Below are 27,571 nucleotides of genomic sequence, written 5' to 3' on the forward strand. Positions count from 1 at the left end.
AACCCTAACTTAACTCTGGTGCTGTGTCACATGTAGAAATTGTTTGGTATTTGCAACCATAGTAAAACAAAAATTTATATTTTTGATATTTATTTTATATATTTAAATGCCATTTAACAAAGAAAAATCAACCAAAACAATGAGTGTCCTAGGTTCGCCATCACTGTTCTAGTGTGTTAAGGACCCATAGATTTACTCTCCACCAAAACACCCTGAGGGGCTTCCGGGCTTTACCACCACCACCCACAGGACCCCTCACCACAGCACTGTTACCAGACCATCACCCTTCCTCGGGCTTTATAGTCTTTATGCCTCCCAACCCAGCTCCTTCTCTTCTCTGATTAATTAGTTCGTCTACTGAAAGACTTAACAGTTTTTTAAAAAAGTATTCATGGGCCCCGAGATAAGTTCCCCTCTCTTTGGGAGGTGCAGACGTGGGGAAGGGTAGGATTATTTACTGGTTATATTTTTAGATTTAAAGACTATAATTTAAGCTGATTATTGCAAAGAGTTTTTTTGTGTGTGTGTGTTTTTTTAACTGTGGCTCTTTTAGTGGAAACTCAATTAACTGCAATGTAGTAGGCCAATTTTTTGTTGTTGTTGTTAAGTATGTTGAATTGGTTTGGTTTGAAAGGGAATGACTCCCTTATGATTTTGGGGACTTCTGAGTTTATGGTCTCCTTGCAGTAACTAGTTATAGCCAGTGGTGGTGGTACCTTTAGGAAGGAGGGAAATTTGACAGCTCTGCGGAGGTTTTATCTTTAGGATATTGATGCTCTTAGGTCTTGCCTTTTTACTTTGAAAGGCAATGTACTGTGGTTAACAAAAATTTTAAAAAGCTTGGTTCGGACTGGCCAGTGTAACTCAGTTGGTTAGGAGTCGTCCTGTGCACCAAAAGGTTGCTGGCTCATTTCCTGGTCAGGACACATGCCTGGGTTGCAGGCTCGATCCCCAGTACATCAGTGTTTCTCTCTCTGCCTTTCCCTTGCTCTCTCTCTAAAAATCAACTTTTAAAAAAATATATTTTTAAAAAGTTTGGTGGATATTGTGAGGTTTGGGGGACAAGGATACATATGAAAGAGGGAGAAGGTGAGGGCAGGAAGGGGGAAGGAGAGAGTGATTTATGTCAAGTTCTTTAATTGTCAGACTTCTTACTTTGAATACTTAGACTTTTGTTGGAATTTGGGTGGGCTCTTTAGTGGATAAAAGAAAAATCATTTTATCAAACTTCAAATGTATTTCCAGTTACATTTTAATTGAAGCATCACTTTTATTTTACTTTTTTTTTTTTTTTTTAACCAGGCAATCTTTATGATTCCTACCAACCCTCCTCCCACATTCCGAAAGCCAGAACTATGGTCAGATAGCTTCATGGATTTTGTGAAGCAGTGTCTTGTAAAGAGCCCTGAGCATAGAGCCACAGCCACTCAACTCCTACAGGTATGAATCACCCTGAGGTGCTCCCTCTGTATTTCATTCACATGCTAACCAAAAGATGCTTTTAACCCACCTACACCTGTGTGGAGATGGTCACAAAATATAAGACATTTCCTGCTTGTCAGTAGGTTTGGTCCTAACTGAGTCAAAAAGACATAGAAAAGAATGTTAAGTCATTGAACAAGACAATATGGCAAGAAAATATAGGGCTCTATGGGATTAGAGAATGGGAATTGACATTTAGTGAGCACCTGAAGATTACATGACATAATATGTATAACTTTGAACAATGCTTTACACATATTACAGATAGTATGATATGGGTTGACAAATACTTGCTGTTATTATTAGCTGGGCCAATAGTTTTCAACCATATCAGTCCCCATATATACAGGGTATTCAAAAAATGTATACACACTTTAACAGCTGATGGCTTAATTTTGAAAATGAAATAGTTTTTAATAAACACTGCCTTTATAATTATTCAAAGTGTATACATTTTTTGGGACAACCTATATATATGTACTTTTTTAACACTCATTACTCTTCTGGAATGAAACTCATAGATAATAAACCTGTTTATGCCCATAATTTTAAAAGAATCAATATAATGTATATGATATAACGGAGACATATAAAGATAATAATTTATAATAAAATAACATAGTTATCAATATAGAAATGCTCCAGCCTTACTCAGTTTACAGGCATAATGAAATAGTTAGAGACCTGTACCTATCATCATGAAAGAATTTAGATGTAAGAGCAGTAATAAGAACAGAAACCATTCCATTCACGATATACAGGAATATGAATGGGTGGGCACTGGCATAAAACAATGGTAAGTAATAGCAGGCCAGACTTATTTGTATATGATACGAGGCAGGAAATTATCTTATAAGCTTTCCAATTGGAAAGAACAGCAAATATGATATTCTTGCAAATGAGCTGGGTCTTGTTTCTAAGTGTAGTGGCAAATTCTTCTCCTGCCTGGCTGGGGTTCTGATAAAGTTTTATGGAAAAGATATCTCCTATGTTATGAGCCCACCACATGTTGAGGCATACTTTCAATCTATAGAGTACTTAGAGACCATATCCTTTCATGGGTGGTGGGGAATAGAGAAGGGATTAAAAAGAGAAACATTGGGGACAATATCAGAGTAAGTTTGGAAAAACAACAGACAACCCTCCCCCCCCCCAAAAAAAAAAGAATTTCCACATGTAACTTTCACATGTAGAAAGATAGATTTCACATAGATTTCTTTGTTAAAAAAAACCTTTATTATTGAAAGTATGTCCCCGTTTATCCCCCATGGATCCCTTCTAGCCCCACCTTCACCACCCTATTGTCTGTGTCCATGGGTTATGCATATATGCATATAAATTCTTTGGTTGATCTCTTCCCACCCATCCACCCACCTTTCACAGAGATTTCTTACAATTGTACTATAAACAACAAATATGTAAGATGGTATTAATATTTATTTGTTTTATTGTTTAAAAATTAAATGCATTGGGTGGCATTGATTAATAGGATCATATAGGTTTCAAGTGTACATTTCTATGATATAAGATCTGTATACTGTGTGTCCACTACCCAAAGTCAAACCATCTTCTGTCACTATATATTAGACCCCGTTCACCCACTCTCTATTCTCTTGCCTCTGGTAACCACCACACTATTGTCTGTGTCCATGAGTTCCAGTTTTATATCCTACATATGAATGAAATCATGTTTTTTAGTTTTTTCTGACTGACTTATTTCACTTAGAATAATACTCTCAAGGTCTGTCCATGTTGTTGCAAATGGCAGTATTTTGTCTTTTCTTATGGCTGAGTTTTCCATAGTAGATATGTACTACATCTTCTTTATCCAATCCTCTATCGAAGGACACTTTGGTTGTTGGTATTAATATTAAAAAACTTCATTTTTATAAATGGAATTCAGCAATATCCCTGTGTTTCAAGTGTCTTTGTGACGAATTTTAGTATCTCTGCAGTAACTACACTTTTACATTAAATTTGTTTTTACCTAAATAAATAGTTGGAAATGCTGTAGTACACTGAATAGGAAGAATAAGCAGGATGAGTAAATTATTCAGTAATTTCTAAACAATGTCTTTATTCCATTTAAACCTCTACTCCAAACTTACCTCCCAAATTACTAGACCTTTTGCTTATCTCTGGAAAAAGTTTTCAGTATTATTTATCAGGGTGTACATGTACTCGGAGACATTGAAAGATGTGCAGAATGTGCTACAGTGTGTTGTGCCAGAGGTTCCACTTTGCAGGATTGTGGTGTCCCTGTCCTCCCGTGCTGTTTGTGTTCTTCAGACATTGTAACTTGAAGCTCCCAACATTACAAAATTTCCTCCAGGAGGTTGAGAATCTCTAGATCTGACAGAGGGCGGCGCAGTTTTAGCCAGGCCAAAAAGGGGGGGGCAAAGCCTGACTATGCATCTGCTCGGTTATAAAGTGAGTGTGGGTTAGCTGTTGACCAAAGCAAAAAGAGAAAGATTAGATTCAGCGACTGATTCAACAAATACTATCAAGTACCTGCTGTGTGCCAGGCACTGTTTTGGCACTGGTGCTTATAAACCGTCCCCAGCGTTTGTCACTTTCTTGCTTAAGCACCCATTTGTCAAGAGCGCCAAAGGAGTGTCGATACTACGGGACTTAATTAATGAAGCCATGGATGTGAAACTGAAACGCCAGGAAGCCCAGCAGCGGGAGGTGGACCACGAGGATGAAGAAAACTCGGTGAGTGGCAGGCCTGGCTTTGGGCCTCGGGCATTAATGCTTGTTATTTCATGATTGCTAAGCCAGGTAAGACGTGTAGATGTTGGATCAGCCTGGAGCTGGAGACTCTTCTTACAGGACTCTGTCCTGTCCTGGACCAAGGCTTGCTTCACCTGTGCGTGCTCTTCTCATAGTGCTTCCTAAGACACTTACACATTTCATCTGTTATTCAACGCACCTTTTTATTCTGCAAAGAGGATGCTCAGGTCTGAGGCTTGGTTTTTCTGTGTCCTTTTGGGGAACCTAGGATTCATACTAAATATGTAGATTTTACACTTATAGACTCCCTCAAAACCCTGAGATTCCAAGGGTGTGCATAGATCTTTAGATATATGTTGCAAACTCTATTAAGAAGGGGAGAAGAAGGGAGTCCTTTAGATACACTACTCTCACTTGGGTAAATTTATGATCTTTGGTTAAATAAGAGTGTTCCCAGTTCTACAAAGTAGGTTTAGAATCTGAGTAAGTGTCAAATCCAGAAATATTTGCACCAAGATGAGTAATAGTAATTCAGAAAACTCACTTTTGCTCCAATTAGCTCCAATTTGAGAGTCCGTTCTTTTACAGGAGGAGGATGAATTGGATTCTGGTACTATGGTTCGAGCAGCAGGTGATGAGATGGGCACTGTCCGAGTAGCCAGCACCATGAGTGATGGAGCCAATACTATGATTGAGCACGACGGAACATTGCTGTCACAGCTGGGCACCATGGTGATCAATGCAGAGGATGAGGAAGAGGAAGGAACTATGAAAAGTAAGGCTCTGATCAAATACAGTAACTTCTCGGGCAGACCTTATACATTCCAGAGAAGACAGGTTCACGTGGTCCACTCAGGCTCAGTCTTGAGGCCTCATATTGCTGCAACCAAAGGAGTAGAAACATGGGGGTTGTGGTGAGGGCACGGGTTTGGGGAAGGGGAAAGCTGGCATGTGAGTCAGAGGCAAGAAAGCATTAATGGCCATTCTCTCATTGAATGATGTCATTTCCCTCCTTTTCCTGAATCTGTGGAGGCAAGCACATGCATTGATCTGATGCATAATTCTGAGCTATTGAAATTCTGAGCTGTTGACTGTATATATCTTATCTTCTTTTTCATTATACTTTGTGTGTCTAACCCAGGTTTACCAATACTCAGCCAATCTATTCGGAATGACTGTACACACTTAAAAGTCCTATCAAATCCCTTGAGTTTAAGCCCATCTCTACTTTTTATCCCTCTGATCCTTTTTGGCCTGAGGCTTGACACCTGAGCTCAGCCCCCATCAGAATGCCATCCTCTCCTACCTTCTTAGTTATTTCCTTTCTCCTTACTCTGCATTACAGACCAAGTCACAGAAGAAAGGAATTTGAGAGTATAAAATGCTAGTAATTTAGTTATATAAGTACAATTTAGCCTAAACTTTGCATAGGTTTAAAGCAGTAAGTCTCTTCATCTTTTCTTCATCATCTTTTTTTTTTATTCCTCTAAATCAGGGATTAGCAAACTATGGTCCACATCCAAAATGTGGCATGCCACCAGGTTTTGATAAAGTTTTATTGGAACATAGCCATGTCCATTCACTTACATAGTGTCTATGACTGCTTTTGTGCTATAGAAGCAGAGTTGAGTGTTGGTGAAGCAGAGTTGAGTGTTGGTGACTAAGACCACGCCGGGGCTCCCAAATCCTGCAATTTTTGCTGTCCGGCTCTTTACAGACCGAAAAAGTTCTCTAACCCCTCCCCTAGACCTTCTGTTTGTGATTGATTAATTCATTTAATAAATTTTTCTCCAGTGCCTATCGTATCCCAGGTACTTTGTAGATGCTAAAAATGCAACAGGAAATGAAGAAACAGACCCTGCCCTGAAGGAACTCATTGTCTAGTGTGGGGGACAGACCGTTAATTATACTTCAGTCCATGAAATGAGTTCTAAAATAGAGGTAATATAGGGTGTTGTCGAAGCAGAGTGGAAGAATATTTAGTATAGACTGCGGCTTACTGAAGAATTCCTGGAGGAAAAAGGCAAGCTGGTTGGCAAGTGAGTAGTGTGGGTTGGAGATGGTCCAGCAAAGGGAACAATGCTCACAAATTCGAGGAGGCAAGAGAAAGGCTAGTGAGTTCAGGGGAACTGCAGCTGGTCTATTGTGGCTGAGACAGTTGCAGGGCTGTGTGGTTCTTAGGGATTTCTCTCTATGTTTCACCTTTCAGGTATTTGTATTTATAACCAACCCCTTGGGGTTTTCTTTCTTTCTTTCTTTTTTTATTTCAGAGAGGAAGGGAGAGGGATAGAGAGATAGAAACATAAATGACGAGAGAGAATCATTGATTGGCTGCCTCTTACATGCCCCCCACTGGGGATCAAGTCTGCAGCTGGGCATGTGCCCTGACTGGGAATCGAATTGTGACCTCCAGGTGACGCTCAACCACTGAGCCATGCTGGCCGGGCAACCCTTTGTTTTTGAAGGGAAAAGGTTTTTTGTTTGTGTGTTTGTTTTGTTTTGGGGCCACGGCTTGCTCATCATCTGTGTTTGACCTCTGACCAGAACCACACAGATAGGAAAGAGTAGTAAGACTATTAGTGGATATGTAACTCATGTAACTTTTCTGGAATGTAGTATGTATCAAGAATTTGAAAAGTTCAAACCTTTGACTCAGTAAATTTCACTTCTAGGACTCTGGTCCAAGAAAATAATTGAAGATATAAGCAAATTATATTCAAGAACTTTTTCAAATATGTTACTTAAAGTTGTAAAAAAAAAAAAAGGCTGGATTAATTTAAATGTTTAGTAGAAAATGGTTAGTCAAATAAACTATGATACAACCATAGGATGGAATACTACACCATACAAAAATATTAAAAATCCTGTTTTGGGGGAAATATTTAGAAGGAATCGCCCAGACAGTGTGGCTCAGTGGTTGAGTATTGACCTATGAACCAGGAGGTCATGGTTCAATTCCCTGTCAGGTCACATGCCAGGTTTTAGGCTCACTCCCCAGTAAGAGGGCTTGTTGGAGGCAGCTGATCAATGATTCTCTCTCATCATTGCTGTTTCTATCTCTCCCTCTTTCTCTCTGAAATCAATAAAAATATATTTAAAAAGGAAAAAGAAGGTAACAAAATTTTAGCATGACCCAGTTTTACCAGAGTAAAAAATAAATAAATTAACATGTTAATATGTGCATAGAAAAATGACTGAAAAAAACCCCTGACTGAATAAAAGAGCTGGAGAGAAATAAACCAAATATTAAAAGTACTGTTGCTCAGTGTTTGAGCGTTAAGTCACGGTTTGATCCCCAGTAGGGAGTGTGTAGGAGGCAGCCAATCGATTCTCTCTCATAATTGATGTTCCTATCTGTCTCTCCCTTTCCCTTCCTCTCGCTGAAATCAATAAAAACATATATATTTTTAAAGTAGCTATGATTGGTAATAGGATTATAGGCCTTTAAATTTTTCTTCCAAAATTTTTTCTAGCATTTATCAGAAAAATAAAAAACCATCAAAAATACTTCTGATATCATGGTGTCCTCTAAATTAGGACTTTGAACTATGATTGCCTTAAGAATCCTTATCCTCCCTTCTTCCTCCTCTCACTGCTTTTTATGGCCTTAAAATGGATATTTACAGAGTGACATTTGTCACTCCCTGCTAGTCTCTTTAATGTTTTATCCCCTAAACTCAAGGTTGAAGCACTCTAGATATATTGTGCGTGGCGTTACATAAATTGTCAAGTGAATGCTATGAACTAAATTTAGTTTTTTCTTTTTTCTAAGTAGCCATGTGACTTGTTAAGAAGGTTTTTTTTTGCAGTAAGAAGCTGCTGATACTCTAGTTCTTTTCTTTGACTCTGAGTGCCATATCTTCTTCTTGTTTGAAGGGCTTTAATTATGCACATGATTATAATCACTGTGTAATATATCCAGGCTGACCCATTAACATGTGTTGTGCATGCACAGGTTATGGAAAATCTGCCTTTTTTAATGTAAAGAATTAATTTTGTTCCAAATGTAATTTTCATATTTCAAGTGCTAATTAATTCAATGGGTTGTTGTGCAGTTTCTGAGCTTGGATAGCTTCAGCATGCCTAATGAGAAAATGCATCTTTATTATAGTCATGATGAAAAAAACATTAAAACCTCAACAGCACAGCTGAGTGATATTAAATATACTTAGTTCACAAACAATCTGCTGCAGGCTTTATAATACAGTTTTTGAGTCACAAGTTTGACAGATTTACCACTTATTTTGAGATCTTTGTCTCTTACTATTTTAGGAGTTATTTAAACTTTCATTATGGAAAATTGAAAACATGCACAATTACACAGAATAATATCATGACTCCAATGGACCTATTGCCCCGTTTCAAAAATGATTAACTCATTGTCCATCATATTTTAAGCTCCCTCTCCCAAGGAAAATAACAAGCTGAATTAACTTAAAGCAAATCTCAAGCATCATATCATACCTTCAGAACTGATTTTTAAACATTTAAATGAGTCTTTTTGACTAAGCCTGACCCAGATACTATCTGTGTTATGTTGGATAATTCACTTTCCTTGTATGAACTTCAGTGCCCTAATCAATAAAATTTTAATTTTATTACTATTATTTTATTCATTTTAAAATTTTTATTGAACTTATTGGGGTGACATTGGTAATAAAATTATATAGGTTTTAGGTGTGCACTTCTATAATACCTATTGTAGATTGTGTATTGTATTGTGTGTTAGAAACATCGATGAGAGAGAAACATTGATCAGCTGCCTCCTGCACACCCCCAATTGGGAATGTGCCCGCAACCAAGGTACATGCCCTTGACCAGAACCGAACCCGGACCCTTCAGTCTGCAGGCCGACACTCTATCCACTGAGCCAAACCGGTCAGGGCTTTCCTTTTATAGCTCTAATAGTCCACATGTTTATAAAAATCATATCACTCATGGCTAATAGGTAGGCATCCTTGTTGGGGCCCTTAGGGGTAGTTCTCTCCAGAGCAGTCTTTAGATTATTTCTCATTTCTGCAGTATGCTTGTGGTACAGCCCAGGAATTATATTTCTAGAAGTTGACTCTTTCCATCCCTAAGCCATTCCTAAGCCATGTCCTTGAGTCTTGGCTCCTACTTTTATGCTGGGAATTGAGTTCTACCTCGATGTGTTTTGGCTCCTGTCTTTATCCCAATTCTTATTCTCACATCAGTATTCAAACTAGTTGGTTTGGCTTTACCAATGGGCCACCTTGCTTGTGCCATCTGCAGACTTTCCTGTCTTGGGTTTAAACATTACTGTGGTTTTTGTTGTTGTTGTTGTTTTTAAATCTTGAATTTCTATGTGTTTGGAGCAGGAGGGTAGGCCTCTCACGCTTCAGCTCTTTCAGTCATCTTGACCTGTCTACAGCAATATTTCTGTAGTTTCTCTATAAGGGAACAGGTTCAGAGAGGTTATTTGCTCATGGTCACATGGCAGGAAGTGGTAGAGCTGGGAACTGAAAGAACTCCAGAGTGTATGCTTCTTTCTGCTAAACTCCTGATTTGTTTTGGAAGCCTACTCTAACATTAATGGGCATTAGACCTGTAATATACAACTCACCAAAATTCATGGTCAGACTGTTGCTGGCTTCTGGATTCCAGAAATACTTATTTTTAGAAAGAATTATTATACATAAATTATTTATTATACTCAGGAGGATAGACATTATAACTTAATAATAATCTGTAATACCTTGGCATGTGATATATATCAGGCTCTGTGCTTAATTCTTTATAAGCATTTCACATTTATTTTAATCATTACAACCATGCTGTGTGGTAAATATAGCCATCTAGTATCCCCACCATCACCACCCCTGATTTTGTGGTAACAGAAACTAAATTGCAGAGTGGTTAAGTTACTTGCTCATGATTACATAGTGAGTAATAGAAGAGCCAAGACTTGATGCCAGATGTGTTTGATTTCAAAATTCATACTCTTAATCATTATATTATACTGCTTCTCAGCAGAGCCCCTTAAGCTGTTGAGGGGCAGGACCAAGACTCATGTTATAGGTCCTATGTTGGGAAGCCTCAGCCTACATGAATATACCTCTCCTTGCTGGGTATTTGAATAACAGGCTACTCTACATGTTTCCCCGGGATTTCCAGAAGCAAAAGGTGGGTGATTTTCAAAGGGGGTCTGCCTCTGTTGATAGGTTAATGATATTGTTACATGAGGGAGTATATTTGGTTGTAGAGATCTGAGTCTATAGTAAAGAATTAGAATGCAGTTGGAAGGAAGAAATTAGAGTGAGGTGAGATTTGATTGCTTTATAAGATACCTCCAGAGCACCTGTAATAACCATATTGGTAAACCATGGCCCACACTACTTTTGAAAACACATGTCTGGATAAAATATCAGTTTGGGGATTTTGGGAGGCTTCTGCTATTTGTTTATGTAACTGGGTTTTTTTTATAAGGGCTATAGAAGAAATTTGTCCCTAAGAACCGAGGGACATATTCCTGAAGTGACATGAGAGGTTCTGTGAGTGTTGGGATTCTTGTACTTCCTTTGACCATCAGAGGGAGCTCTGTAATAGGTTATGAGTTTATAACGTGTTCCCATTTGTGTTCATACGTCTCCTTTCTATGGTAGGGTTTCTTCAAGATTAGCGCCATTATTTATTTTAAATAACCACAGCAACGCTAGGGCAATGTCTTTTATTTAGGTAGGAGTTTGGATACCTCCCTCATACATGGCAAAGTTCAAATAAGACTGAAACCAGCCTAAATCTGTCAAAATAGTTTAAACTTTTCTTCTCTCTTCCCGGATTTCTCAGAATTCTTAACCAGAATTGATGTCCTCTATATGTATCATGTTACCATGTGTATAGTTTTGAAACTATTATCAGCTAAAATGGCCCTAACCAAGTAATTGAATACATTTTAAAAATAAACTTTCAAATTCTTGTGCAGAACTGACTGATATGTATCAAAATAAATATCAATAATGACAACTTATAGCTTTTGTTGCCTAGCCTCTTTGGTTTTCATCTAATTTACTTCTGTGTTGCCTACACAACAATCTAATGAGTTCTTTGAGAATAGCCTTTTTTTTTAAACTCATTTGCCATAGTTCTTTATGTTAGATATTAATTTTTTATTCTAGAGCAATTGCCACATTAATCTCTTTGAGATAGAATTTTAAAGCATAGTGGCATAATTAAGTTAGGATAGCTCAGAAGCATGTTTTAGGCAAGTTACTGTGATGATATTATGTGGTAAAAACATTCTATATTGATAGTTCTGCAGAAAGTCCTACATCTCATGAAGACTCCTATTGTTGCTCTGAGTTTCCTCATGTTAAAACCAAAGTCCAGGCTCTTGTTGAAGTGATTTTATTTCACCACCATCCATCAGATACTAATTTTGGAGCTGCATAAAATGGAAATTCTTGAATCACAGCCTATTTTCTTTCCACCTGCAGTTGTTTGAAGGGGATTGTTGTAACATTGCCTCCCTTGTGTGTTATCTGTCTCTTTCTCTCAGACTCAGATGATAGCATTTTGCAAGGATGAAAAATAGAACATACAGGACTACAGGTATTTTAACACTTCTTTTACCACAATAGGCTTACTGTCCAATTTCTGATCCCCAGGATGTTTAAAACTATCATCAGAATATTAAGTGTTCATGTATCCTTGCCACTCACAGTCAGCATCATAGGGGAGTTTCAGATAGCAATAGTGTAGTTGTACCTACCAAAGCTTAACTTAAAACATTTAGTTTTGTTAGGATCATATCTGTGAGTAAGAGCAAGAGAAAGACAAAGGAGTAGTGGAAAGGACAGTAATTTGTGGAATTAGTAATTTAGTTTGAAACTTGGCCCAGAGCCTGATGGACTAGGTCAGCTTGGGCAAGTTATTTCCCTTTCTTGAGCCTCAGTTTCCTAGTCTGAAAAAGTGGGGCATAAGAGTTCCTACTTTGTAGGGTTGTGAAGATGATACAAGATAATATATGTAACATATTTAGCATGTAACTGCTTAAAAATGGTCGGTACTTTATTAATTATATGAATCTTTTAATGTTTGACAGTGGTGTTTTTATTGGACCCAGATTTTCCTTGAACCAGTGCTACTTTTCAGCATCCTGATTCCCTTCTTCTTGCTAGTTAGGCTTTTAGTTTTCACTCTTGGTATTATTGATGTTTTGTAAATGCTACCTCTGTGTCTGAACTCTGGCATGAAAATGTTTGATCTAAAGGAAGGTCACTTGTCAGTTTCAGTAATGTTTTAAAAAATGTGCTGAGAAGGGAGAGGGAAAGACAGTGTGTGTGTGTGTGTGTGTGTGTGTGTGTGTGTGTGTGTGTGTGTGTGTGTGTAATTTCTTGTAAGTAAGATGATAGGTGTTCTGAGGATCTGTTAAATTACTCAAAATACAAGATGGTAGATTTTAAAGAAGGCTAGACTTTGGATCCACAAGAACCTTTCTTTGTAGAGTTTCAGACTCTTATCTTAATACTGTGGAATGTATTACTGACTGGAATTTTTTCCATTCCTGAAAGATAGTCACTGTGGTTCACTGGACATTTACCGAAAGCTCCCTCCTGGGTGAGAGCTACAATAGAAGAGCAGACATCTTGGTCCTTGGGCTTTTCTCACAGTTGCACAAATAACTCAGGGTCATTGTGCCAGAGTGACTAGATCCTAATTGTTTGTGCAGTTTTCCTAATTGTGTCCAGATGTTGGGCCCACTTTTTATCTTTGGAAACCATTCGCATACTTGATTCTTTTGGAATGAGCCAAAAAGCACAGACTCTTGGTGCCTGAAAATTCATTCAAAACACCCTGCCAGACCACATGTTAGGATATGGAAGTACCAGATTTCAGGGTAACATGGGCGAAAAGCTTAAGACCTATATTTGGGGGACGATAAGGTGTTCCATCATAGTAGTTCAGTTGGTGAAAGGCGAACCAAGAGAGGGCAGCAGTGTGATAGTAATGAAGAGCAAAGGAAAATGAGTGCCAAAAAATATACTTTGACTCTTATGCCTGAGAGGCAGATAAATCAATTTCATTCAGTTAGGGCAGTGGTCGGCAAACTGCGGCCCCTTGAGTGTGGCTCTTCCACAAAATGCCACGTGCAGGCGCGCACGCACAGTGCGATTGAAACTTCCTGGCCACACTCAAGGGGCCAAAGAGCCACATGTGGCTCGCGAGCCGCAGTTTGTCGACCACTGAGTTAGGGGAATATATTTCTTTGCTCTAAGCTCTTTTGACCTGCTTACTCCTTATTGAGCTGGAAAATGGAGATGCATTTTGATAAATTTAAATTAATTTATAAACAGAAAGTAGATGATTCTCTTAAGTGTTTATGTTCTAAAAAATATCACTTGAAATCAGTATTTGTTAAAAATAATTACTTAATACCAAGCAAGAAGTGTTTATTAGGTAGTCACTGTGTGTCATTACTGTATACTGTACAAATACCAAATGAGACATTTACTGCTGATGAGGAATTTATAGGTACAAGGGGAAGATGGCAGTTGTTATAACCATTATCTAATATTTATGGAGAGCCTACTGTACTATACCTGTTCTAATTCCTTGTGTGGATGAAGTACCATCTAGATCAGTGGTTCTCAACCTTCCTGATGCCGCGACCCTTTAATACAGTTCCTCATGTTGTGGTGACCCCCAACCATAAAATTATTGTCATTGCTACTTCATAACTGTAATTTTGCTACTGTTATGAATCATAATGTAAATATCTGATATGCAGGATGTATTTTCATTGTTACAAATTGAACATAATTAAAGCATAGTGATTAATCACAAAAACAATATGTAATTATATATGTGTTTTCCGATGGTCTTAGGTGACCCCTGTGAAAGGGTTGTTTGAACCCCAAAGGGGTCGTGACCCAAAGGTTGAGAACCACTGATCTAGATGTTTCAAATAGTGCTCTTTGATGATGATACATCTTAGTTAAGGCTGGAGGACCCTACATATGAAGGTAATATAATCTTGGGCCAAATGCTGGGTAGGTAGAATAGCAAAGTGTTAAAGGAGTTGTAAGAAGGAAAGTAAAGACTTGGATATACAGAAAGGCTACGGGAGGATATTCCAGGCAGGCACAATATCAGAAAGGTAGAAAAAAAATTGAATATTTTGTGGGGCTGAAGTGGATGTTGGCTGGATATTGGAGAACATTGAATGCCACGGTAAGGAGTTCAAACTTGATTCTGTTAGTAATAGTGTAGTATAAGGACATTTTGATTAGAAAAGTGATATTAAAAAAAGAAAAAGAGAAGTGATATAACAAAGTTGGTGGTTTTTTTTTAGAAGAGTTGGATGATTTGGAACTTGAAAAGACCAGAAAAGGCAAGACCAACTAGGAAATTGGTAAAATAACAATGATATGGATTATTCTCACCTGTAAGCCTTTTGTATGTTTTCAGATGTGCTGCCTCTATCCCTTTAGTTAGTGACAGTTTGAAATTTGGATTTAGATCTCTAAAAACATATATGACAGCTTACCAGACTTAACCATAATAGCACCATTATCCAGAAGTCAAGTCAGATTACAGAAGGGCACTTCCCAAAGCTGGTTAACTGGAAGAGTTATTTCAGTTGGGCTCCAGATAATTTTATAACTTGTGATTCCAGTAATTCTTAGTGGTTTCAAAGAACATTCAAAGGAACATTTATGGCCACACACAGAAACTTGAAGAATAACTTGTATAATTAAATGAGTTAATACATGTAGGTTCCCAGTAACAAAACCAAAACCAAAAACCACACACATATAATAAATGTTAGATGAAAAACAAAACAAGTGACCTTATTATAAGGCATATTATTCCAAGAAAGAAAAAAAAAGTTTTGAAGGATTACTCAAGTTTTTTTTCTTGCAAATATTCATGTGTGAAACTGAGGAGAAAATGTGAACTCTGTCCAGTTTTCTAGTTTAAAACAGATTTAATTACTATTAAGATAGAAAAAGAGTTATTACTGTAGAAATTAAGGAGAGAGTAGGTTGACCATTGTGGTTTTCTTAGTGACAGTCTTAAAAATGAATGTTCAAAATGGAAGGGCATAAAGTTTAATGTCTAGCAGATGGTTGTTCAAAGGAAAAGATGGGCTTCAGACTTTGGCCAACCTCCCTCCCAGTTATGATGACCTTGGCATTGTGTTCAGATGAATCCAGAAATAAAAGTGGTAGTAGAGGAAAGAGGTCTTCTACTATATATCAATTGAGTCATCCTATCCTCCTATATAATAAAAGCCTAATATGCTAAGTGTCCGGTCGGCCATTTAACCAGTCAAAGTGTAATATGCTAATGATATGCTAAGGCCACTCAACTGCTCGCTATGATGTGCATTGACCACCAGGGGGCAGACAGTTGACTGGTTGACAAGTCACTATGACGTGCACAGACCACCAGGGGGCAGATGCTCCAACCGGTAGGTTAGCTTGCTGCTGGGGTCCGGCCAATCGGGACTGAGCGAGACGGGCCAGATATGCCCTGGAACCCTCCCGCGGTCCCTCCCCAGCTGGTCAACCTCCTGCGGCCCTCCCTGGCCCTGATTGTGCACCAGTGGGGTCCCTTGGCCTGGCCTACGCCCTCTTGCAATCTGGGCTAAGGGACACCCCCCCCTCCCCCCCAGAGTGCACCAATTTCGTGTGCCGGGCCTCTAGTTGATATATAATTTGCATACTATATACTTTACTCATTTAAAGTGTGCAATTCAGGGACTGTTTATGCCATTGCTTTTAATTTCGAATTTTGTTTAAAATGAAGAGAATATACTTTCACTAATTTCTCCTACTGTGCCAACAGAAGGTCTTAAATAAATACACATCTTCACAATCATGAGGTTGCTGATGTAGCATTCAGGACTTTCTATTAAGTCAGTGAGTATAAGGAGATCTGCAATATTAAAAGTGTTATAAATGGTTACTCAGTACAGTGTGTAGCCTGAGTCCATCCAGGATGACTGTACCCAATTTTGACATCATGCTATGGATAAATATACACTGGAAAATAAACTAAAGAACCACAGTTTATCTTATACTTTTGTAAACAATATTTTATAGGTAACTTTTCCCAAAAGGCTGATACATTTCAATATTTTGATTACATCCATGTTATTTTTGAGTTGGCAGAGGTAACCTAACCAACTACCATTATGTTTTGGTATTAGGGGATATACATTACAGTAAAGTTATTGAAATGCAAAAATGAAATAAAATAAAACATGCAATTCAGTAGTTTTCAGTGTATTTAAAGCGTTGTGCAACCAATACCATAATCTAGTTTTAAAATTTTTATTATTTTCAAATTGAGACGTAATTCACATATCATAGAATTCACCATTTTAAAGTTACAATTCTGTGGATTTTAGTGTATTAACAAGGTTGTGCAACCATAACCACTGTTGAATTCCAGACATTTTCATCACCCCCAAAAGTAACCACAATCCTGTTAGCAGTCACCCCCCACCCCCTCCTCTATCCTCAAGCAACCATTAATTTGCTTTCTGTGTCTATGGCTTTGCCTGTTCTGGGCATTTTATATAAATGAAATCACACAAAATATGGCCTTTGTGTCTGGCCTCTTTCACTAAGTTTAATGTTTTCAAGGTACATCATTCCTTTTTATGACTGAATGCTATTCCATTGTATGTCTAGATACTCTATTTTGTTTGCAATCTAATTTTAGAACATTTTGATCACTCCAAAAAGGAACTTCATATCCCACCTACTCACCCCAACCTCATAGCCATAGGTAACCACTAACCTTCTTTCTGTCTCCACAGATTTGCTTATTCTGAACATTTCACAAAAAATAGAATTATAGAATATGTGATCTTTTGTGTCTGGCTTCTTTCTGAACATTTTAGCATAATGTTTTTGAGGTTCATCCATGTTGTATCATGTATCAGTATTTCATTTCATTTTATTGCTGAATAATATTCCATTGTGTGGATATACCACATTTTATTTATTCATTCATCAGTTGATTCATCTGGTCTTTCTGCTTTTACATAGCATTTTTTTCAAAGGAAAATAAATATAGCCTACAGTTACTTATGAATTCACTCCTTTGTCTGTGAGCTTAGACAGATCGTCCATTTAGCTCGACAGAAGCTGCTTACAAAGAAACATGGGCCAGTCCTAATATAGGAATTCATGCATTTCCTCCATCAGATAAAAGAATCCCAGCAAGACATGGCTATTTTCAAAGCTTGACTTTTCTGCTCTCCCTATGGCTTCAGGTTTCTGGTACTATCATTCAACCGAACGTCTTCATTTCCTGGGATACACCTGAAAAAATGCCCCGGCTCACATTGGAACACAAAGCCCAGCAGCCAGCTGAAGCCCTGGGGACAGCATTGCCTTTAATCAGCTTGGAATGATTCGCTTGCGCTTGCAGTACTGACAGGCTGTTGTCTAGCACATTTGATCATCTAGCTCAGAAGTGCTGAAAGAAAAGTTCAAAGATAAGGTTACTGGGAAAATTCCACTCCCCTGCTCTTTCTACACTCAATTTAATGGCAGTTCTGACAGGTCAGGAATTTTCATTTTCGTTTTAGAGAATTTACAATATGAGAGGGAGTGAACTAGGCTTAAAACCTGATGATGAGGGTTTAAGGATATTCTATCCTCGATGGCAAATTTCTCACCTATAAGGTGGCAATAATAATATATACCTCAAAAGACTTGAGAATTAAGTGAAATAGTGCATTGTCTAGCACTCGGTAGGTGCCTAATAAGTGCACATTTTCTTTCCTCCTATTTACTTACATGGTGGTCATGAAGTTATGATGAGACCATCATGTGAAAGCAAATGTCCCCATATTCTCATGTAAACAGTGATAGAAATTAGACAAATGATTATACTCTAGCTTAATAGACACATTCCTTTTATTTTTAAGCCAAGTTTTATTTATTTAATTTTAAAGATTTTTTTTAAATTGATTTTTGACAGAAAGAGAGAGAGAGAAAGAGGGAGAGAGAGAAACATTGATGTGAGAGTGAAACAGTGGCCTTCTGCACTCTCCCTGCCAGGGATCAAACTGGTAACCCATGCGTGTGCCCTGACCAGGAATCAAACTGGCAACCTTTTGGTGCATGGGACAACGCCCAGTCAATTGAGCCATACTGGCCAGAGCATTTATGCCATGTTTTAGAATTGAACCACAGAAAAACTATCTTTAGTGTTTCATCCTGGTTTAAAGATCTGAATTTCTAAATCCACCAGTATTGTGACTGAAAGGAATTAATGAAGCATCATAGAAGTACATAGTAATAATTATACGATTTTTATTGTTAGATATGGTGCTTTCTTAATAAAGTGTTTTTATGGTTTTTTTGTAATAGTTTCACAAAACATATTTAAATTACCTGTTATTTCTACCCAGAAGTTGTCATTTTTATTGATGAACTTTTATCAGTTATTTGGGTGCATATGTAAAGATGGGTGGATAAACAGACATGAAATGACAGAAGTAATGAGGAGAGGTTGGTGTGCGATATATGCAACTTACTCTTAAACATCAAGCTGTATTTTCTAAGAAAGGAGATAATTATGTGTGTGTGAATTTCCTAAAAAAGAGAATATTCTCTCTCTCTTTTTTTGTTGTTAATCCTCACTTCAGGATATTTTTTCCTTTGATTTTTAGAGAGAGTGGATGGGAGGGAGGATGGGAGGACAGGAGCAGAGAGAGAGGGAGAGAAGGTGGGAGGGAGGGAGGGAGAGAGAAAGAAACATCAATGTGAAAAAGATTGGGACTGGGATGGAACCTGAAATCTAGGTACATGCTCTTGACTGGGAGTTGAACCTGAGACCCTTTCAGTTCAGGGGCTGATGCTCTAACCATTGAGCACACTGTCCAAGCAGGGTATTCTCTGTTGTTACCATTATACAGTTGTTGAGTGGCCATTTTTCTAAAGAGCTCTCTCTTCTCCCCTTAAACTTCTTCACTTTCAGATTATTATTCTGAGCTCATGAATTCTTTTTTTTTATTGTTTAAAGTATTACATGTCTCCTTTTCCCCCTGATTAACACCCCCCTGGCCACTCCCACCCCTGAGGGCAAGCCCCCACCATCCCAGTGTCTGTGTCCATTGGTCATGCTAATATGCATGCATACAAGTCCTTTGGTTCATCTCTAACCGCCCCCCCCTCCCGCCTTCTCCCTGAGGTTGGACGGTCTGCTCAGTGCCACCTTGTCTCTGGATCCATTTTAATTCATCAGTTTATGTTGATCATTATATCCCACATATGAGTGAGATCATGTGATATTTATCTTTCTCCGACTGGCTTATTTCGCTTAACATAATGCTCTCTAGTTCCACCCATGCTGTTGCAAATGGTAAAAATTCCTTCTTTTTTATAGCAGCGTAGTATTCCACTGTGTAGATGTACCACAGTTTTTTAATCTACTCATCTGCTGATGGGCACTTAGCCTGTTTCCAAATCTTAGCTATGGTAAATTGTGCTGCTATGAACATTGGGGTGCATATATCCTTTCAGATTGGTGTTTCTGGTTTCTTGGGATATAGTCCTAGAAGTGGGATCACTGAGTCAAATGGGAGTTCCATTTTTAACTTTTTGAGGAAACTCCATACTGTTTTCCACAGTGGTTGCACCAGTCTGCATTCCCACCAGCAGTGAAGGAGGGTTCCTTTTTCTCCACATACTAGCCAGCACTTGTCGTTTGTTGATTTGTTGATGATAGCCATTCTGACAGGTGTGAGATGGTAACTCATTATCATTTTGGTTTGCATCTTTCTGATGATTAGTGACTTTGAGCATGTTTTCATATGCTTTTTGGTCCTCTGAATGTCCTCTTTTGAAAAGTGTCTACTTAGGTCCTTTGCCCATTTTTTGATTAGATTGTTTATCTTCCTTTTGTTAAGTTGTGTGAGTTCCCTATAAATTTTGGAGATTAAACCCTTATCTGAAATAGCATTGGCAAATATGTTCTCCCATGCAGTGGGCTTTCTTGTTGTTTTGTTGATGGTTTCTTTTGCTGTGCAGAGCTTTTTATTTTGATGTAGTCCCATTTGTTTATTTTCTCCTTAGTTTCCATTGCCCTAGGAGCTGTATCGGTAAAGATATTGCTACGACATATGTCTGCTATTTTGCTGCTATGGAGTCTTGTAGGATTTTTATGGTATCCCGTCCTACATTTAAGTCCTTTAACCATTTTGAGTTTGTTTTTGTGTATGGTATAAGTTGGTGATCTAGTTTCATTTTTTTGCATGTATCTGCCAATTTTCCCAACACCATTTATTGAAGAGACTGTCTTGACTCCATTGTATGCTCTCACTCCTTTGTCAAATATTAATTGAGCATAATGGCTTGGGTCTATTTTTGGTTCTCTGTTCTGTTCCATTGATCTATATATCTGTTCTTGTGCCAGTACCAGGCAGTTTTGAGAACCGTGGCTTTGTAATATAGCTTGATATCTGGTGTTTCATGAATTCTTTTTATTCAGTTTAATCTTTTTGATGCCTACGCAAAGTGTCCCAAAATTTACCAGTTGAGCCTCTGAAGGTGGGTCCTATCTTCTGTTGATATGTCCCCATCAGTTTTTTAGTATTTGCTTGTTTTTCTTGGCACAAAAAAATGTCCAGGCCCATTTTATACTTTTTCTGCCCTAGACCTGGAATTAGTTATTTCTCTTAAGTAGCCTTAGTTCCTTAGAGTGGGGAATGGTCTTTAGAAACCCAGATCTGAGCCGTAGGTTTGCTCATTAGTAGCAGGGTGTTGTTGCTTCAAAGCCTTTAATGAAAAAAGCACAGTATATACTTTTTAAAGTAAATTATGAGTTTATGTTAATATTTGCAGTTCAAATATAACACCAAAGGATTCTTCTGTACCTTCCCCTGTTTCATATTTAGATATTTAGATATTGCCTGATCTCCTTTGTAGGGCTTATACTATTTTGCACTAATTCAGCAGTATGGGAAAGTGGGTATCCCTGAACCCTTACCAATAAATAGACAGTTGTCAAACTTTTGAATTTTTTTAATCTGAAATGTAAGCAATTGCATCTCTAAGTAGTTTTGATTTGTGGTTTTTTTAAAAATATTTTTTTATGGATTTTTTTTTACAGAGAGGAAGAGAGAGGGATAGAGAGTTAGAAACATCGATGAGAGAGAAACATCGATCAGCTGCCTCCTGCACACCCCCTACTGGGGATGTGCCCGCAACCAAGGTACAAGCCCTTGACCAGAATCGAACCTGGGACCCTTCAGTCTGCCAGCCGACGCTCTATCCACTGAGCCAAACCGGTTAGGGCTTGATTTGTTTTTCTTATTATGAGTGAACCTAAGAATTTTTTTTTCATGTTTAAGGACTAATGTGTACACACTATCTTTTTAGGTCTTCAGCACCCCCACCACCTGACCCCACCCCCCTTTTTTTGTCTTCTCTTTCTTGATTTTTCAGAATTCTTTATGTATTTAAGAGCTTATCTGCCTAATATATAAATACCTCTTAAATAAAAATTAAAAAAAGAAAATTCTTTTAAAAAAGTATGATGTTTGTTGCAAATATTTTCTTCTAATTTACCATTTGTCTTGGCTTACCGTGTATGTGTGCTTATTCATTTTTTAATTTGTGATGTTTTCTTAACACACAAGATTTTCATCTATCCAGTTTTTATTGCATCTATGTTTCTGCCATAGTTAGAAAGCCTTTCCCACACCCAGATTTTAAATGTATTCATATGTGCTTTCTTCTAGTTCTTATGGTTTCCATTTTTACAATTAGAGCTCTTCTCCATTTGGAGTTTTCCTAGTTTAAGGCATGAGGTATAGATCCAATTTAATCTTTTTTTCCAAATAACTATCCCGTTGCATGGATAGCTATGTGGGCTTTCTATTTTGTTTCCAGACTTTCTGTTCTCTTCAGCTGGTCAAGTATCTAGGAAGGAGAGTAAACTGAATACCTCATATGTCAGCAGTTGCTTGGCTTAGGGAGCCTCTATAAACACTCCTTTTTGATGTGTAGGGTTATGTGTAGGCTTGCTGCAGAGTTAATGCTCCCAGAGGAAGGGGACCTATCAGAAGGACTTAGCTTCCTGACTTGTCAGCAAATCCCAAACACCCCAATTTTTACATGTTTTATTTTGTTATAGTTCCTTCAGAACTATCTTATGAAATAATACATTAAATTTAACTTAAAAATTAAACTTTAAGCATGAAAACCCTTAACACCATACCTAGAGCAAACAAAACACACACTTAGCACATAATCATTGACTGGTCTTAGCAAATATTTTGTTTAATTCCTAATAAGTGAGGAGGCAACAAACAGTGAAGTAAGCTATTGGCAACATCTGGAAGTGGGCAAATCTGGGATTGGCTGCTGTTCAATTTAGCAATGGATATAGTGAGTAAGTGACAAATGTCTTGAGAGGTAGTCAGGGTGCTGGCTTGAAACTGGACTAGATAGGGTCCGGAGATAAGATTGCAGGATTGCAGAGAAGGAAGGTACCAGAAGAGAAACACTTGCTGTTCTTTGTTTTCTAGATGCCTCCTCCTCCATCATCTCCTTCTCCTTCTCCTTCTCCTTCTCCTTCTCCTTCCTTCTCTTTCTCCTCCTCCTCCTCCTCCTCCTCCTCCTCCTCCTTCTTCTTTACCCCCTTCCCCTTCCCCTTCCCCTTCCCCTTCCCCTTCCCCTTCCCCTTCCCCTTCCCCTTCCCCTTCCCCTTCCCCTTCCCCTTCCCCTTCCCCTTCCCCTTCCCCTTCCCCTTCCCCTTCCCCTTCCCCTTCCCCTTCCCCTTCCCCTTCCCCTCCTCCTCCTCCTCCTCCTCCTCCTCCTCCTCCTGCTCCTCCTCCTCCTCCTTTTCCTTTACCTCCCCCCCCCTCCTCCTCCTCCTCCTCCTCCTCCTCCTCCTCCTCCTCCTCCTCCTCCTCCTCCTTCTCCTCCTCCTCCTCCTGTAAATGTTAATTTATTGGAATGCTATTTGGATATTACAGAACCATGATAGGAAATAGGATAAAACCAAGATATCTTTTCTTTAAATTGTATTTTTCAATTATAGTTTATATTCAATATTAGTTTCAGGCGTATAGCAACAGGGGTGGGCAAACTTTTTGACTCGAGGGCAATGGGTTCTTAAACTGGACCGGAGGGCCGGAACAAAAGCATGGATGGAGTGTTTGTGTGAACTAATATAAATTCAAAGTAAACATCATTACATAAAAGGGTACGGTCTTTTTTTTTTTTTAGTTTTATTCATTTCAAACGGGCCGGATCCGCCCCGCGGGCTGTAGTTTGCCCACGGCTGGCATAGTAGTTAGACATTTATGTAACTTAAGGAGTGCTCCCCCAATATTTCTAGTGCCCATCTGGCACCATACATAGCCCATCCACTTCTTAAAGCTCTGAACCTTCTGCTCTTTCTTTCTGGTTACTGGGGAGAGGGCTATATGTTCATGGAAAGCACTAAAGAAAAACTGCACAAAGCCACTTCAACATATGAAATAGGTACATTGAGCTAGCTAGGTTTTTAAGTCATGCCAAGTAAGATTATTCTTTTTGCTATTGCCACTTATTGTAACTAGTAACTGCTGTCTGCTGCTGCTCTCATACATAACTGTCCTGCTCTGTAACTGCTGATGCTTTTCTTAGGGATAGTTTGAGGCCCAACCTAAGAATGTCCTCCCTGACCAGCCCAACTTGCGAGATTTCCCCATCTTCTGGGCAGATGTAACTCTTATGAGCCGTTCTATCTATTTAATACGTAATAGTACGTATCCTGCATTATTTTCTTAAAAAAAAAAAAGGTTTAAAAGAACTTGTATGGTGTCAGATACTAGATTTATCAGGGATTTAACTTATCACTTCATAAGTTATATAAATGTATAATCACTGGGTTATATACTTGAAGCTAATATAATATATGTAACCTGTAATTGAGAAATAAAAAATTATTTAAAATAAAATAAAAATGTTTAAAAGAAGTAAATAAAATCACCTACAATCCTATCAGAGACAAATCTTATTAACATTTTGGTATATTTTCTTTCAGTCTTTTTATTTTCTCTCCTGTGTATGTGATTTTACAGAATTTATATCATACTGTAGTATAATATTGTATCTCATTTTCACCCTTAACTTTATCATAAACCATTTGTAAATGGTATTTTAAAAGTTACATAATATTTCATGGTGTGGATTGTGATTTATTTATACTTTCTTTTTCATGCATATTTTTCTCATTAGTCCAACTGAGATTATGAAGGGAAGTCACCCTACTGAATCACTCCCCCTTTCCTACTGTAGTGCTTGTAGAGAATATTGTGTATGTAGGTGATTCATAAATATTTTGCTTGCTCCTCTGTTTTCAGTCTAATATTACGGTGACTATTTGCTATAGGGGACCCAAAAATATTATATGCAGCTTACTCAAAGTTATTGTATCACCCAAGTCTTCCCACGTAGAAAAAGGGACACTGATGAGATCTTTGCATGTATTTTAAGGGCCTGTGAATCTTTTGCAATTGTATGAGAAATATTTTCAGTGAACATTTGTGCACTTTCCTGCAGTTTTCATTAGATTTTTAAAGAAGTCTTTAATCAGAAACCACAGATCCAGAAGCTGGAACCCATCTGGATGGAGATAGATCTATTTATTAAACTTATCTGAACTCTAAGACATATTTCACCTTTTCTTTTTCTTGGTTTTCAGGAAGGGATGAGACCATGCAGCCTGCAAAACCATCTTTCCTTGAATACTTTGAACAAAAAGAAAAGGAAAATCAGATCAACAGCTTTGGCAAGAGTGTGCCTGGCCCACTGAAGAACTCTTCAGATTGGAAAGTACCACAGGATGGAGACTATGAGTTTGTAAGTAGTGTTAGAAGTAAGTGGTTATGTTTGCTGGAGAAAGCAGTTTGAAGTATCACACATCCAGTTCTGTCATTTCACTGAAAGAGCCTGAGCATTTCCCTGTGCGATCCAAGGCTCCTCTAACCACCCCTGGAAGCAGCTCTGGGCCTCATGAGTTTGAGACAACAACATTTTGACTGACTTTTGAGTAGTTCTGGCTCTCCCAGTTAGCGGCATCTTTTTCACTTTAAAAATCCTTTATTCACTTGCCATTTTTCTTTTGTTGAGTTTGAAATTGGTAATGGTAAGAGAAACATTCAGCCATCAAATGAAAATGCGCAGTCTTTAGTAGTTTACTTGAGATTGTGAGGTTTTATTTAAGGATTAGCCTAGAGGGCAGTTAATGCTGCTTGTAATGTCTTTGTTGTTTTGCTAACCATTATCCTAATTTTAGGCTCTCTGAGAGGATTATTCTGAATTTTGCCCATGGATGATTATTAAGTTGTTCCGAAGTTTCTTATGAAAAACTGGGTGTGTTTTATTCTTTCTCTGCTGTGGAACATTCTCCTGCAGCCACAGACACTTGTTAAAGTTCACAGAGATTTAATGAGTAGAGGCAATAAAAAAATTGGGGGAAGGAGGAAAAGCAAACTAAGGAATGTGCATTCCTTTTCTGAATATTTTTAGAAAACAATTTTTTCTTTAAGAATATTCAATTTTTACTTTTTAAAATTTTTACATTCTTAAATTCTGTTGTTGATTATAAGAGCTTAGCTTAAGCGTGCTATTTGGATTCTGAGAGACCTTTCTAGTCCTGGCTTTCCACTGTCCTACTCACTGGCTTAGAGGAAATGATGTCATTCTTCCATAACATAAGTTCTACTTTTGTGGAGTAGAAATGTCATAGTTGTATAGCTAATGATAGAGATCTTTTGAGGACCAGAATAACCCACCTGAGGTTATTCAACTGAGTAGTTACTGAGCCCATGTTAGAACCCAGCTTCATTTGTTTTATAATCTGTGTTCATTTATTCATCATCTACTATGCATTATCCTCTGTCACTTTTTTGTTCACTCATTTATTTATTAGTTTTTTGAGTATCAATGTATGCTTGACACTTTTTTAGGAATATAGTAATGCTAGAACAGCCAAAAATCCATCCCTCATAAAGGTTTCATTATAGAAGATGGGAAATAAGGAAGTAAAATATTTAGTGTGTTAGATAGTGGTAAATGTTGTAAAAAAAAAAAAAAAAAAAAAGGGTGTCCCCCAAAATGAAATCAATATATATTTCAAAGAGGAAGAGAGGTAGAAACTTCAGTGATGAGAGAGAATCATTGACCGGCTGCCTCCTGCACTCCCCACACTGGGGATCGAGCCTGCAACCCAGGCATGTGCTCTGAACGGGAATCAAACCGTGACCTCTTGGTTCATAGGTCCGCGCTCAACCACTGAACTATGTATGCCGGCTGGGCATGTTTACATACACTAACAGCTCAATTGATGTTTCTTTCTTTTCAAAATTTGAATTAATAATTATTCAAAATGTGTATCTATTCTTTTGAGACACCCTGTTTAAAGCAGGAAAGGGAGATTAGTGGGGTAGGGTGTGAAGAGAGAAAGAGGGAGAATAGCAATTTAAAATAACGAGTTAAGGAAGTTCTCAGGCTGAACCCCCAACACAATGAATCAAAATCTCTGGAGACAGGTAGTACCCAATAATCTGTTTCAACCTGACTTATGCATGATTCTGATCCACTAAATTCATATGGGGTTTTCTTTCTTTCTAATTAGGTGCTTTAGACATTCAAAGATAAGATTGTTTATATTTTATTAATATTGCATGATTTTAAAATTTTCTTTTTACTGCCCTATTGAGCTTCCTGTACTCTTAGTAGAGGTATCAAATAGGAAAATGCGGATTTGTAAGTGACATCTGGCAAAGAAAGAACAAGCCCATTGAGTGAGGAAAGTATTCTGAATAATCTCACTATGTTTAGAGAAGGGCATCTGTCAGACTAGCTGACATGTTTCCCTCAACAGTCTCTACAGAGACTCTCAGTTTCCTGGCAGGCACTATTTAATTATGGAAAAGATATTCTCTTTCTTTCTGGGAAGGCAATTGCTATTTTGAATTGAACTTTTTGCCCAAAATGGCAAACAGGGAATAATCTAATCAAGAATGGCAGGATGTAATGCTGACAGAAATCTTTATATTTTCATCTGAAACTCAATACTTGTTGCAGTTCTAAAATGAAATTGCCTCATTTGCCAAGTTAAAAATGCAGCATAGATTTCCTTTAATGTTTAAAGGTCCCGGGTTCGATTCCGGTCAAGGGCACATGCCCAGGTTGTGGGCTTGATCCCCAGTAGGGGACGTGCGGGAGGCAGCCAATCAGTGATTCTCTCTTGTCATTGATGTTTCTATCTCTCTCTCCCTCTCCCTTTTTATTGATTTGAAATCAATAAAAATATTTTTTTAAAAAAGACATGTAAAATTAAGAGTCATTATCTTTGAGGAGAGGAATTTTAG

The 27,571-nt window shown here is 38.0% G+C and overlaps 1 protein-coding gene across 4 annotated transcripts in view; it reads left to right on the forward strand.

The window, feature by feature from the left end:
• The window catches only part of STK4 (serine/threonine kinase 4), an 89,474-nt gene that overhangs the window by 21,248 nt on the left and 40,655 nt on the right, over positions 1 to 27,571 (forward strand). For all 4 annotated transcript variants that reach the window (XM_036323435.1, XM_036323436.1, XM_036323437.1 and 1 more), the window contains exons 7-10: positions 1,303 to 1,440; positions 4,069 to 4,197; positions 4,804 to 4,990; positions 24,898 to 25,055. In XM_036323435.1, coding sequence (XP_036179328.1) covers positions 1,303 to 1,440; positions 4,069 to 4,197; positions 4,804 to 4,990; positions 24,898 to 25,055 — 612 coding nt within the window. The remainder of the gene's footprint in view (positions 1 to 1,302; positions 1,441 to 4,068; positions 4,198 to 4,803; positions 4,991 to 24,897; positions 25,056 to 27,571) is intronic.

Source organism: Myotis myotis, unplaced genomic scaffold (genome assembly GCF_014108235.1).
Source record: "Myotis myotis isolate mMyoMyo1 unplaced genomic scaffold, mMyoMyo1.p scaffold_m19_p_9, whole genome shotgun sequence".
In the NCBI taxonomy this organism is placed as follows: Eukaryota; Metazoa; Chordata; class Mammalia; order Chiroptera; family Vespertilionidae; genus Myotis; species Myotis myotis.